This window comes from Vanacampus margaritifer, chromosome 9 (assembly GCF_051991255.1).
Source record: "Vanacampus margaritifer isolate UIUO_Vmar chromosome 9, RoL_Vmar_1.0, whole genome shotgun sequence".
NCBI lineage: Eukaryota > Metazoa > Chordata > Actinopteri > Syngnathiformes > Syngnathidae > Vanacampus > Vanacampus margaritifer.
The window spans coordinates 9,463,325-9,477,487 of NC_135440.1; the positions used below are offsets into that span (position 1 = coordinate 9,463,325).

At 38.0% G+C, this 14,163-nt stretch overlaps 1 protein-coding gene across 3 annotated transcripts in view; it reads left to right on the top strand.

Annotated features, from left to right (window-relative positions):
• The window catches only part of vps13b (vacuolar protein sorting 13 homolog B), a 349,203-nt gene that overhangs the window by 15,416 nt on the left and 319,624 nt on the right, over window positions 1-14,163 (top strand). For all 3 annotated transcript variants that reach the window (XM_077574861.1, XM_077574863.1, XM_077574862.1), the window contains exons 4-7: window positions 4,167-4,284; window positions 10,534-10,701; window positions 12,373-12,554; window positions 13,923-14,097. In XM_077574861.1, the coding sequence (XP_077430987.1) occupies window positions 4,167-4,284; window positions 10,534-10,701; window positions 12,373-12,554; window positions 13,923-14,097 (643 nt within the window). The remainder of the gene's footprint in view (window positions 1-4,166; window positions 4,285-10,533; window positions 10,702-12,372; window positions 12,555-13,922; window positions 14,098-14,163) is intronic.

Below are 14,163 nucleotides of genomic sequence, written 5' to 3' on the forward strand. Positions count from 1 at the left end.
TTGCGCCCATTTCTCCTCCTTTTTCCAGTTTGAGTAATAACCTGTCTACCCTTCGTAAAGCTTAAACAGCGAGGCAATTTGTTGGTTGTAACATATTCACGTTTTTACTTTTCTGTGCATCGTCCTGATTCAATTTAAAGAGCAAAAACACATTTCAGTTGCTTTATTTTATTGCATTTGTTTTTCATAAAGGCAGACTTGGGACCACAATGACCCTCCCACCATAAATAATAAGCACGTGTGAATGCTGTTTTTTTTTCTTGCTTAATTGACCATTTTACCTCCTAGATTGGCTGTTAAACGGTTACAGTGCTCTAGTAACCCCTCAATGCTGTACACAGTGCTTATCTCACAAAGACCTCCAAGATTTTCCCAACATCTCAGATTTTACAGATGGCAGATTGTTGAAATTAGGAGTGCGACGATACGGGTAACTCACGATTCGATACTGTGACGATATGTGGCCCACGATAACGATAATATCACGATATCTACAATATTCAATATATTGTCAGAAATCTCGTCAACGATACATCACAATATTCAGTATGTGAGTGGCAGTGAAAACTTGCTGACTGTTCTTCTTCGCCAATAGTGTCAGTTCTTCGCAACTGCTTCTGCCTACTTTACCACCGACTGTGACAGAAAAGGATCACAAAAGTCACGGTTCGAATTGGATCACCGATTTTGAGTCACAGATTGAATAGTTTGTTTGGATGAGAAAACAAAACAAAACAAGATAAATGGATTCATTTTGTAAAACACTTTTGTCCATTAAACAATGATAATTAAAAAAATCAACAAAAAATGTCTAATTTTGTCATTTATGATTTAGGAACTCAACTTTAAGTACAATAAGAGACAGATACATTCTTATTTTATGCCTGGTCCATGTATACAATAACAAGGTATTAATTGTTTAAAGTTGTTTTCCTAAAATCTGAACGGCAATATTTGACATTTTGATTTGAATGTTTTTAATTATTGGAAAAGGTGTTTTATAAAATAAATGAAGATAAAGTTCTATTATCTTTTTTGTTTTTTTAATAATGAAAAATAATTTAAGGCACATTCCCTTCCTTTAAACATGGAGAGTTAATTACAAAGTAGCCTAGTGCCAAGCTATAGAAAAAGTAAAGAAAAAGTAAAGAAAGCAAGCCAGAATGGTGTCGCTCATTACAGGTGCCAGCCATTATTTGCACTTCAGGGCCACCGTACCAACCAGGCACTAATGCTAACACTAGCTGTTAGCTACTAACGTTGGAGACTTGCGGCGTATCATATAATGATGACATAATTTCTTATTTTTCGCCTGATGTTTTTTTTTTTTTTTTCCTTGCCCTCTTGTGGTTCAATTAGGGGATATATAAATAAACTTGACTTGACATAATTAACTTGCGTTTTTTTAGCATAATAAATTAGTGGTTATTTTCGTTATGGCATTGTGAAAATGTTGGTAGAAAATATGTAATTTAAATAAAAACTTCGATATGTAAGCCAACACATCGAAAAAGGAAGTCAAGCTGGCGGTCCCGTCGCCGCGCAGGCCGACTTCAAAGTAAAAGCTCCCAAGGCAATTGCATTGGCATCAATGTATTGTTTTCTAAAGCTTTATTTTTTAAGTTAGCTTTGGTGTAGGCGGCGTGTTACGTTGAATATGTTTCCAACTTCACTGATATCTCTGAATGATAGTGAAAATCCATTATGTCCTTAGCGCTGGTGTGCCATCATAAAATATCGATACTGTCGTTAGTGTATTGATATTATTAATTGCAACAAAGAGCACAGATTTTTTTTTTTCCCACCCCCAACCTTTTAACTCTTTGACTGCCAGACGTTTTCAGAAACGGGATGTCGCCAGTGCCAGCCGATTTAAGCATTTTGACTGATCTTTCAAGGTCCACAGAAAATGTTGTGTTTGGACTATGGAAACACACATACTACCAAATGAAAGATTCAACTATCATCTTTCATCAGAAAAAAAAGTTTGTTTCTACCTTATTCCGTTCTTCAGTAATCAACAATAGAAAATGGTTAGTTTCACCAAAATGCTCTGTTTTGAAACAAAAAGCGGAGAAAAAGAGCTTTTTGTGAAACGATGTTATTTCATGCACTCGAGTGAATTCTACACTTCTTTTTGTCCATGAATGATGCCACAAACACCTAAATAGTGCTTTACTTCTGTAATACACCACCGCCAACAATGAAAAAGTGTTTTTAGATTGCAAAATATGTTTATTTCCATTCAACAGTGTAACAATTTGACAAAACAATTTCGCAAACTATTTACAAATGTGTGCAACTGTGGTACTATTTGCAATTATGTTGATGTTTCAAATACAGTTTTTCTTTTCGTAACACTGCCCTGCGTGCAAGGAGACGGAGCAGGATTTGCACAACAGATACGTTTCACTTCGATTGTCCGTTTCGCGTGCAGACGTTACACTTTCTTGACGGCCTTTTTTTCCGGGGAATAGCAAGTAGCAGACTGTACCCATTCCTCCGATCAATATGCATTGGACTCGGGGTACTCTTCGTCGTCCGATTGAACGTCCGCCTGAGCGTGCTCGGTTGTGCGCCGCGTTTTCCGGTGTTAGCATCGCTAGCCCGTGAACCTTTATGACGTCGTCATAGCCGCTGCGTCAGCACTTCCAACTTCGGCGTCAACCTCGGAGTCACCATCATCATCATCGATGATGATCATCGTCGTCATCAATGTGCTCTTTAGCGTTGGTCGATGCCTTTCGTCTTTGAAAAAAATTCCCAAGTGTGAGCTGCTTGCAACCGATCGCCATTGTTCGCTTCTTCAGCCATCTAGCTCCGCCTCACATCTTCTACTGCCGCGTCAATGCTTCCAACCTCGGAGTCACCATCATCATCATGGATGATGATCGTCGTCGTCATCAATGTGCTCTTTAGCGTTGGTCGATGCCTTTCGTCTTTGAAAAAAATTCCCAAGTAAAAAAAAAAAAAATAATAATAATAAAATTGGAGAACATCTTTTAACGTCCTTGGCGGCCCTCCGTAGGTTTTTACTAAACGTCATTTAACGTTTTTGGCAGTCAAAGAGTTAATTACCATATATATTTTTTTAAATATCTCCCTACCTTGTTGCAGCATGTTTACATGAATGAATTTATGATGATCAGTTAAATCAAACCCTGTACGTGTGGAGAGTTTGCGCTATAATAATCCTTGAGTGATCTGTGTTTATAATTCTGATGGTGTCACAGAATGGCATGCTTCCATTTTCATGACCGACATTTTTTAAAACCACAATGGTGGAGAGTTAAAAATTAGTTGTAGACAACCTATAACCCTAACGAGTTTGGGGATTAGCATTTAGTAGATGTGCTGGGAACAAAAATCGGCCTGGGAAAATAATTGGTGGTGGGGCGTGGGGGTGGGGGGGTGAGCAAAGGCTGACATACGTCAAATCCTATTCATCGACCATGGGTGGGGGTGAAGGGTGCGGGGGACAGGGGACCGGAAATGGGCCAGCTGTTTGGGGAAACACGCTGAAATTCCCGAAGGCCACCACGCCCCTGCTTGCATGTAGAAGTGGTGTAGTGTGATAAATGCAAGGTAAAATACCTATCAATTAAGTGGTAAATCTATTTTGTAGGGATGTCCTGATCACACTTTGTTGGTACCCGAGTCAGAGTCTTTGGTTTTAATTATCTGCCGATACTGTATCCCACTTTGATTCCTCAGCAATACCTGAGAAGAAAAAATAGTACATTCTTCTTGTTATTTACTGTTACATGCATGCATGTTGTGGTTACATTCTTGACTTGACTTGCATTCACTAAAAGGTGATGTATAGTGGTGCAGACAAAAGACCATGACTCATCCAAAGCCCACCATTTATTTGTAGAGCCTATAGTGGGAGTAACCTCTGGTTGGTATTAATGTGGACCTAAAGAAACACTCTTGGTTGCTGCCAGCTAAATGCACCTCATATTACACATATCTGCTGTAAGTGCTGTCGTTACTTTGCGCCTGGTGTACACAATGACAAAATAATAACATAATAAATTGGTCAGAACTGTATTGTTCTTTTGTTGCAACAAATTTATACACAGATGCTGGCACATCTGCAATTGAATATCATATAAGTGTCCATCTTCACACGAGCTTGTTTTTTTGTTTTTTTTCCCCATCAGGATGACCATGAGAGTGAGTCTAGCTCAACGAGTCGCAGTATCTCAGAGAGTTCCAAGGCTGTCGGCAAACCCCGCCGAATCCAGCAGACAGCCCCAAGTGACCCAGACCTGCCCCCAGGTGAATGATGGCCCAGGAGCCAGTAAAGCTACGACTGTCATTTTGAATGACCGCCAATGAAATCTGTGGGGGAGGACAGGGACACATACTCGGCACATAGTCCTGTTCACTCAATCCAGGGCTTCAGTTGGCCTTCAATGTTGAGACTATTGTTGTAATTTAAAGAATTAGATAGAACAGTGACTGCTGAAGTTTGCCATCTAATAATATTTAGGTCTTACCTGTTTACGAGAAAAAAATTATGCTATTGAATTTGACATTATGTGTACTAAAGAACTAAGGAAGCTCACTAGTGTAAATACAGTACATGTTGATGAATGTGTGGGTTTATCTGTGACGTTTTACAAATGTTAATTGTATGCTATTTCAATCAATTCATTGGCTCAGTCTGAACCTATTCAACGATAATTGACAAATCCCACAAATGTTATAATTATATGTATAGTATACAGTAATTTTGTTCAAAATACTGTACATCCAGAAATTCAGTATGGTTTTCTTTTTAAACATATATTTGCCCAACATGCAGTGAATTTCCTGCATAACAGCTTCTCACCAAACCAATTGATAAAAATGCAAGTTTAAGTCACTATCATTTAAATAGGGCAAGTTTTCACACAGCACTTAAGATATAGAACAGGTCACAAAGCATGCTATTCACACATTAGCACACATTTTCACAAGAAAACCAAGTATGAGCCATGAGCCAGTACTATCCCAGGTCAAATTGATGAATTTTTCCCCCTTGGGACCCCTCAAATGCAGCTTTTACATGTTCCCCCCTTAATGATTGTTCTTTGTCAGCGTAATTGTAAATACAGCTGCTATATCAGTCCATCTGTCTGTCAACTCGAATTAAACATAAACATAAATATGTTGCCTTGAAAATAGATAAATAAAAAACAACATAAAAAAAACCTGCTTTTATCAGTAACCCTTTTAACATTTACCACAAAACATGTATCTCTTTTGAATGTCCCCTTTAACAGGCATTTAAACTTTAAATATCAGAAACAAAACTCTGAACAAGAATAATATGAAGATCCACTATAGCAGTATTTACTTACTTTTCATCAGTCATCTGAGCTTGAATGAAACACTTGAGCAGCTGTTGTGATTTTGGCACTGCTTTGGCACAGGTTGTTGTCTCCATGAGTAAACAAGTAACGCATAAATAACATTTTATTGACATGCTTATTACCAAATGACTAAGAATACTTATTATCTTCAAAGTAAAACATAATTAAATGTTTCCACATATCCAGTACCCCTGATTGCGAAACACTAACGTAGACAGACTATGTATTAGCTTTTGTTTTCTAAATCAATTCTAAAATTGCATGTACACTTGTATAAAACAATTCACATTATTAAATGAACGTAGTCTAAAAACTAAACTATATTAATAGGAAAAATGGTTTGTTTGAGGGGGGTTGTAGAAGAAAAAAAGAAAAAAAGAAAGAAGAATGGGAAAGAAGGGCTATTCAGCTTACAGAGTAGGTCACAGTGTAACACCCAAGTTATCCGAAACTCAGCATGCATGAATATATGAACTTATATTCAGTCCTAGATGGTTGTATCTGGGGAGGATCCATTTCCATGCCTGATGTTATGAGATAATATCTCTCACCCAGCTGTTAAAGCAAGGTGCCTCACCTCAGATTCTCCCCTAGGGCCTGCATTTAGCTGAGCTCTGAGGTAGGTGTGAGAGAGACAGAGAAAATCCCACCACACTTTTCCAGCAATGCGCCAACCAACTACAGCATGTAGAAACTCTTCGGGCCAAATATTGAGTCACTTGTATAACAATCTAGTGGTGGTGGCATTAGACAGCTCCATCCAATGCTTGCCATTTAGCTTAGGATGTGAAGCTTCCATAGAGATGCTTACCAATGGAAACGGTTAACTACTGTATAGGACGAAAAGACCAGGTGCTTTGACCTTGAGTAGTTTTGTCACTGATTGCAGTTTCCGTTCCGGAGTAGTGTTGGGCACGTTACCCTAAAAAGTAATAGGTTATAGTTACAAATGACTTTTTACAAAAAGTAATTCAGTTAGCAACTCAGTTACTCCCTCTAAAAAGTAATTAGTTAATCAGCACAGTATTAATGATTTTTTTTTGTGGTATCTGTATTTATACATTGTTGCACAGTAAACTGAGTTCATATCCAAATCAGAAACATCCAGTAAAAAACAAACATCTTAAGCTAAACTCATACTGATATATGATGTTGATGAAGTTGCGTGACGCGCGGGTGAAGGGTTTTTCATGTAACCCAGGACTGGCGTTAAGTCGCTGAGACTTTAACCAACCCACACAAGCGAAATACGTTGCTGGGAGAGCATATTTACGTGCACACGCTCATGCACGCATACGAACGAGTGTGCAAGTGCGAGCACATAGTGAGCCCACTCATAGACGTGCAGTAGCGCATACCGTTGATCCATACTCTGTCCGTAACTGGGAAATCATTCTTTCCCATGTCATGCATGGTGTCATGGTTCCATAAAACGAAATTCACGCATAAACACAACAGATCTGCAACACACACAGGACTAAGTCCAAGTAAAAAACAAGGTTTTGCTGAGCTTAATGTACTAGATAATGCATTCTTGCTTAACTTGTATTATGTCATGCACTGATTTGCATTTTGTTGCTCACAGACAATCTGAGTGATTGTCATCAACACCACTTTGCATAAAAAGCTAAATGACACAATAATGTCTCAATACCTAAGAATTTTAATCACTGCTTTTTACTTTAGGTTTGTTCCCTCCCGCCTGCACCATAAATGTGTTGAACAAGATTGTGTACACATGCATTTCACTGAATGAAACCATGACTGTGGATGGCACAACTAACAATGACCCCCCAGCCACGCTATTTGTTTGTCACGGTGTGATGCCAATGATTATGAGAATCAAATTGTTTTCTTAAACTAAGTGTCAGTGCTTTCACACTTGGTATAATGTCGCAATGTGAAAGAAAGCAATTGATGATGTAGCATGTTTTTTACAATCTGACTGAAAGCTTGGCTTTGTAGCTCTAGTAACATGATGCATTTCGGAGATGCTCTGATGGGAAAGGTAGTTAATTAGATTACTCCGTCACTGCAAAAATAACGCTGTTAGTAATGATCTTATACTTTAACAGCGTTATTCCCAACACTGGATGTTCAGAAACCAGCTAGTCATAGAACCACAAGATCATACCTAATGATACTTGTCATACAGTATATCAGTCAAATAAAGGTATTAAATGATCTCTTTGTTATCGACTTTTCAAATTCTTATGAATTGGAATTTTTATACTGTGTTTACTATAGTGTCAGTTAGGGGTGTGAATTGCCTGGCGATTTCGATCCGTATCACGATTCATAGGTCACGATCGATTAAATACCGATTAATCCCGATACAAATCTATAAATTGATTATTGTGATTGTTTTTTTTTAACTCAAATGTAGAAAGTACTAATCAGTAAACTTGTACATAAAAATGTATTTATTTATCTGAAACTTCAGGCTTGCAACTGTGAGCCACTGTATTTAACAAACGATCTATTGCAATTTGTTTCATGTTTGAACAGCATTGAAATAAAATATTAAAGCTTAATGTAACATAACATTCTTCCATGCTTAACGTGTAAACCCTAAACCTAAGTAAGACATTTTGTTGAATATTTCCATTAAAAAATTGATGTTTAAACATCGATTCGGCCGCATATCGAATGGATTCGAGAATTGCGCACTGTAATATTGCGATATATTGCAGAAACGATTTTTTTAGCACCCCTTGTGTCAGTGGAGTGCTTAAAACACAAATGTGTTACTTCTACTACTGAGTATGTCAAGAATTGTGCATGCATGATTGTGTAATTATGTGCGTGATTGGAGGAGATTGAGATTTTCTTGGGCTGCAGTGCAAACACACTCCTGAGATAAATCCAGGGTCCAGTGCTACTGCTGTCGTGGTACTGGGGCCTCTACAAAGAGAATAAATACGGCAGCTGTTCTGGTATTACTGGCAAATGCTACTTAAGGATACTGAATATCCCACCCATGAGCTTTTTACATTCAGTACTAGACAAGTAACGTAGTAAGCAATTTGGGATTTAACAAATCTCTTTCCCTCTCTCAGACCAAAGGCTACATGAATGCATAAAACATGTCTCTAAAATGCATTGTGTAAATATTGTTAAAATTACCTGATCACAGTTTTTTTTCTCACTTTAGTGATATTGGGGTCCTTTCAAATCTTCAAAATCCAGTCAAAAATGAAAAATTTCAGGCAAAATCAAGATTAAATAAGGTTGTGTTGGAGTTGAGAGACTTTCCCAGCATGCAGAACATTAAAGTCACAAAGTGTCCCACTTGCATTCCCCCCAACCCACTTCCCCCCACGATTTTCCTCCTAGCTTTTTTGGCTTGGGTGAAAATTTTTGAATAGCACATATTTTTGGCTGTAGGATAGGTTTGCTGGCCATGTCAATTGTTTACAGAAGGTCACACTAGTGCGATAGTTCATAGAGAGTCTTTGCGTGAGCCTGTGATGCAAGAAAAGTGAAACACGAGTGAAAAACATCCCAGCAGTGGACAAATTAGATCCAGAAAGGGAAATAACATTGCTGGTTTAATGTCCAGGGTGCTGATGCAACAGCAGCTTTCTAACTGACCTCAGAACCACAGCCACACTCATACACACGGCAGAAGCCAGAACACACACAAATTTTGGCATGCAGATGCATGCCAAGCCAGGCACCTATGTGACAAACACACATTGCGTTTGTAGCTGAGTTTATGTCACCCTCAGCACTTGCCTAATTGGTCAGTCAGCAAACTTTTAATAATTTTGTCATGTCTAGTCAGGCACACCACAACTTGTTACAAATTCATTTTAATTAATTTCATCAAGAGCATTTTTTTAGTGCTGCTTCGTTATTGGTTCTGTTGCTCTTTAGAGTATTCATGAAAATACAGGAAGATAAACATTTAGTTTTGAAATACAGGTAAAACTCAAGCTGTTTATACAGGTACAGTATGTTTTTACTTTTCTGTGACTGTTATACAGCACACTGGAGAAATAAATGACGGCACTGGTCTGATGATTTGGAGGATTCTGTCTGCAGTATTTTAGGTTCCTTTATTTAAAAGAGGATTTTGTACTTTAGGTAGCGCTGCCTTTACCATGGGGAATTTGTGAAAGTGCCGCTAGTTGCAAAATGAAATTTGAAGTGTTAATGAAAGACATAAACAAACATTAATGAGCAACAAAAAATAAACTGATCTCCGTGATTATTCTGGGGAAGCCAGAAACCATGAGGCTGAGCCATGCTTTGTTTATTCAATTTGCCTTTAGTGTGTGGCAAAACTGCATTCAAAACTTGGGGCAGCAACCCTGCAAGGGTGTTTTGGGAAAGGCCAGCACTAATTGTCCTAATTAGGGGTGCACCGATCGCAATTTCTCAGCTGATCCCCGATATTTGAAAAAGTCTGGCCTGCCGATCCTTACTCGTTCTCTGCAGTTCAGCGGCTGCATCAAAGCCGTCTGTATCCTCTAGCATAAAAAAAACAACAACATAAAAACGTATAAATACGTCTTTGGGACACTTAAAACATTTAAATTAGAACGTATTTATACGTGTTTTGGAGCAAATGAGTTAAGGTAATCGGGGGTGATAAATTGCCCAGCCGATCGGTAGGTGCACCCCTAGTCCTAATGTGCTGAAATGCCCCAGACACACGGAATTGCAGAGTGTAAATGCGGTTTGTCAGAGGTGATGTGGCTTCTTGTGACTTGCTTCCTGTCAGCCTTTACATCATTCAGAAGCTACAAAACTGCACTGCTGAATTGACGACGTGCCACGCTAATTATTGTTGGCATTTAAAAAATATTTATTCGAGCGGAGAGTTCTCACCGCTCTGCCTCTCATTTTTCTTGCGCTATGCTGGCACCACTGGTTTGCACCTGCATATCAGATGCTCTATTATGAAAGATACAAAAGCCCTATTTGTTTAGTAGGTGCAATCCTGGTTCCACACAATTAGTAAATCAATTTCCTCATCGGTTTGCATGCATAATCAAGTTTGTGCCCATTTATTTTTTTTTGCCCGTACAAACCTTCAGTAATTCAGGCCATAACTAGTACAACTCATAGCTCTAAACAATGATAAAAAATAATCAAAAAAAAAAAGATATAATACTTATATGGTATAACGTGTTTCTTAATTGTATGCTTGTTTTTGTTATAGGTTATGTGCAGAGCCTGATCAGACGCGTGGTGAATAACGTGAATGTTTTGGTGAACAACTTGATATTGAAGTACGTTGAGGATGACATTGTGTTGTCAGTCAACATTACTTCAGCAGAGTGCTACACTGTGGACGATGTGTGGGAGAGGGCATTCATGGACGTCACTGGTAAGAAAGACACCAACAGTAAACACTAGAATCTATAATAATACACTGTTCAAAATCATTATGTTTATAGGATTAAAGTTAAACATTTGGGTTCTTGTTTTCTGGGGATTTAATATGCATAATTGTTTCTCCTGCCAGTTAAGATTACTATCAATTTTTAGACCGTTTTTAAGTTAACAATGAGTTTACCAGATGAATGAAAGAAAAGTAAGTTACTTTTCATCCACCCTGTATTTTTATTCACTGATGAATTATGTGCTGTTTTAAATGGTACAGATGGTTGACATTCTGGATCATTGATGGGTGGTCACCCTGTCCCAAATAGGCTGGACGCTGTAGCAAGGAGCTGGCAGAGTGGTTTTTTTGGAGGGCTGGAATAAAGGGCAATGAAATTGTAGACACCTACACGCTGCCTGAAGATGTGTCAAAAATGACCGCTACAGTATATGTGGAGTTCCTACTTCCATTCTGTTTTCTGTCATGCTATCAAACAAAGAACTGTGTCGTGCGCAGTAAAAAAAATTGCGTGCAAGACAATGGACTCTCTCATGCTGCAGAAAGATACTATGGAAGCTGTAGCAACTATGGTTATAGACTACAGGGAGAAAAAAACAGGGCGTGGACATACAGACGCTCCCCAACTTACGAACGAGTTACGTTCCGAGCGATCGTTCGTAAGGTGAATTTGTTCGTAAGTTGCTTCAGTGCTATATTTTGTATTATAATTTATGTTTAAAGAGAATACGTATAGTACTGTACTACGTATGTTAGAGAGAGGGAGCGAGAGAGACACACAGTATGTACATGTACGTAATAAGATAAATAAAATGAAGTTTAACTTACTTTTGGAAGATGTACTCGATGCTTAAGGATTTAATGGAGGAGGAGGAAGAGGAGGATTTTATATCATGAGAGGTTCTTCGTCGTCTCTGGAATGGGCTTCAAAAGTTACTTCCTCCTCCGTAACTTCAATGTAGGAAGAAGTTGAGGGTCGAGGAGAAGAAGATGAGGGTTGATGAGTATCTTCCTTGGAGGATTTACTAGAAACTGGCCGAAAGAAGCGATCTAACGACGATTGCACAGTTTTCTTCTTTTTTCATCATAAATGATGCAGTAGCACTGTATGGCATCATTCAATTGATTTGCAACCTTTGTGCAACGTTCAATATTTGGGTCTTGCTGCTCGAAGAGTGCGATGGCTTTATCTATGAGCGACAGGCGTTTCTTCTTCTTCCTCCTCCTCGACACGTTGCTGAGCCTCCAATGCTGGGTGAGCTCTCACAGCGCCAAGCGTCGGTATTAGCGGCGGAAAGAAGCACTACAGTACTCGGAAAAAGGTGCGCAATACAAAATCTAACTTACAGCATCTCTTTCCGAACATTTTTGGACATGCGCGCATGCGCGCAGACATGTTCGTATGTACCGTTGTTCGTAACTCGAATGTTCGTAAGTAGGGGAGCGTCTGTAATCAATCCCTGACTTCAGCCCTTTTGAGCACCTGTGGACCATCCTCAAAATTAAGGTCTATGAGTATGGAGTCTATGGACAGCAGGCAATTATTTTTTGCATGAATTTAGGGATATGCTAATATAGGGATTTACAATTTCAACGAATGAGAGAGTTGGGATAGAGAAAGGGGGTCACTGACATGGAACTTTGCTCTTTCAACAGCTCCAGAACTTGTTCTTCGGAAAGTGATCAACTTTTCTGATTGTACTGTGTGCTTGGACAAACGGAATGCAAGTGGCAAGATTGAGTTCTACCAGGACCCACTGCTGTACAAGTGCTCCTTCCGAACGCGTCTTCATTTTAGTTATGACAACATAAATTCTAAGATACCCTCTGTCATCAAAGTAAGTAAAAAAAACAACAACAAATAACTATCAGTAAAGATCAAAACTATGCAAATGCCCTAGTGGCAGTAAATAGAATCAAATGATCAAAAAATAGAAACGAAGGACTGTTTTATGTTATGTCCTGAAATGCTAAGTTAAATGTTCATATTAAGGCTAGTGAAAGTTCCTATTAGTTAAGCAAAGTGTGATCCCTGTGGCAAAAAAGGTGATGACATCTGACCGTTGACCGTATTTTTTCATTGAAATTTATTTATTATTATTTTTTTTTACTTTATATAATAATCTCCTAGTTGCATCCAGTGTTGTGGATGAAGTACACATTTTCCATGGCCCACCAATCATTACATCGTTACTCATTTTGTAATGGAATTACTATATAAACTATACTGTACATTAAGAAATAACATTAGCAAGTTATTTTGTGACTTTTTTGTCATTGTATTATGTGGGTATTGATTTCAATTCAGGCCTAACCTCCTTTGTACTTACTTTGTTTTAAGGTTATAAAGTCTTATTCTCAATCCACTCTAATTCAGGCAATTTATTTTTGTTTTTTTATCCGCAGATAATCAAAACTAACTTTGTTTCACCAAAGACAAAATATTGTCTTATCATTCATACCTCATCAGACACCTGTGAACTCTAAGGAAATTCGGAAATCTAAACATTCCTCCCTTGTAATTGAAATAATTAATCTACACAATAAATGGGTGCCTCCCATTATGACTTTCATGCAACAACATAATTTGAGAAATGAGAATCGAAGTATCATCTTTATTTTTCGTCACACTAATAATTAGGAAATAAATTGGTCAGCGTGCAATCAAGTTTAAAGCTCCATAGGGTTAGCCTAGGACCAATAATCACTTTTCATACTTTCAAATCCTCTCTACTTATTCATTGTCAAACATCCTGTTCTTGTTTTTTATTTCTATGTTCTTCTGGACTCATTTGATTTGTATATAATCTCTACTTGCTTGCAGTTATATACCTTATATTGTAATGTATAGTGCTTCTTCCTGAAATTGTGCGTACTGTATTTAGTATGTATTATTATAAGTGTACAAATGCGTGTTGTAAAATATTGTGGCTGGTTTGAGGCTAGCCTTAGAGGAGCATTAAGTGGTAATGATGGGGTGTGAGTGTGTTTGGTATATCAGTGTATTTGTTTAAATGATTTTATTATTATGTTGTAAATTGATTTTTAATCTTAAAACATACATTTTTAATCATTTTATATTTTATTAATTGCATGCGTTGAGAGGACACTCTGGAAAATTAGATGATGCAATGGGATATAATTTCAAGCAATAAACCTTCATTAGAATTAACCAACATCATCCGTTATTTTCTATGTCTACTCAGATCCAAACCATGGTGGATAGCCTGAAGTTGTCGATTACGGATCAGCAACTTCCCATGTTTATCCGCATTTTACAACTGATTGTTGCACTCTACTATGGGGAAATAGGTGGGCATAAAGAGGCAGAACGAGAAGAAGGCAGCTGTCACGTCAGGGAAGATGGAACAAATATACCTGGTGAGTGAGATGTCTTTTGGAGGCCACTTTGTTGTTTGATGTGTTCAGTTTTTTTTAAATATTATT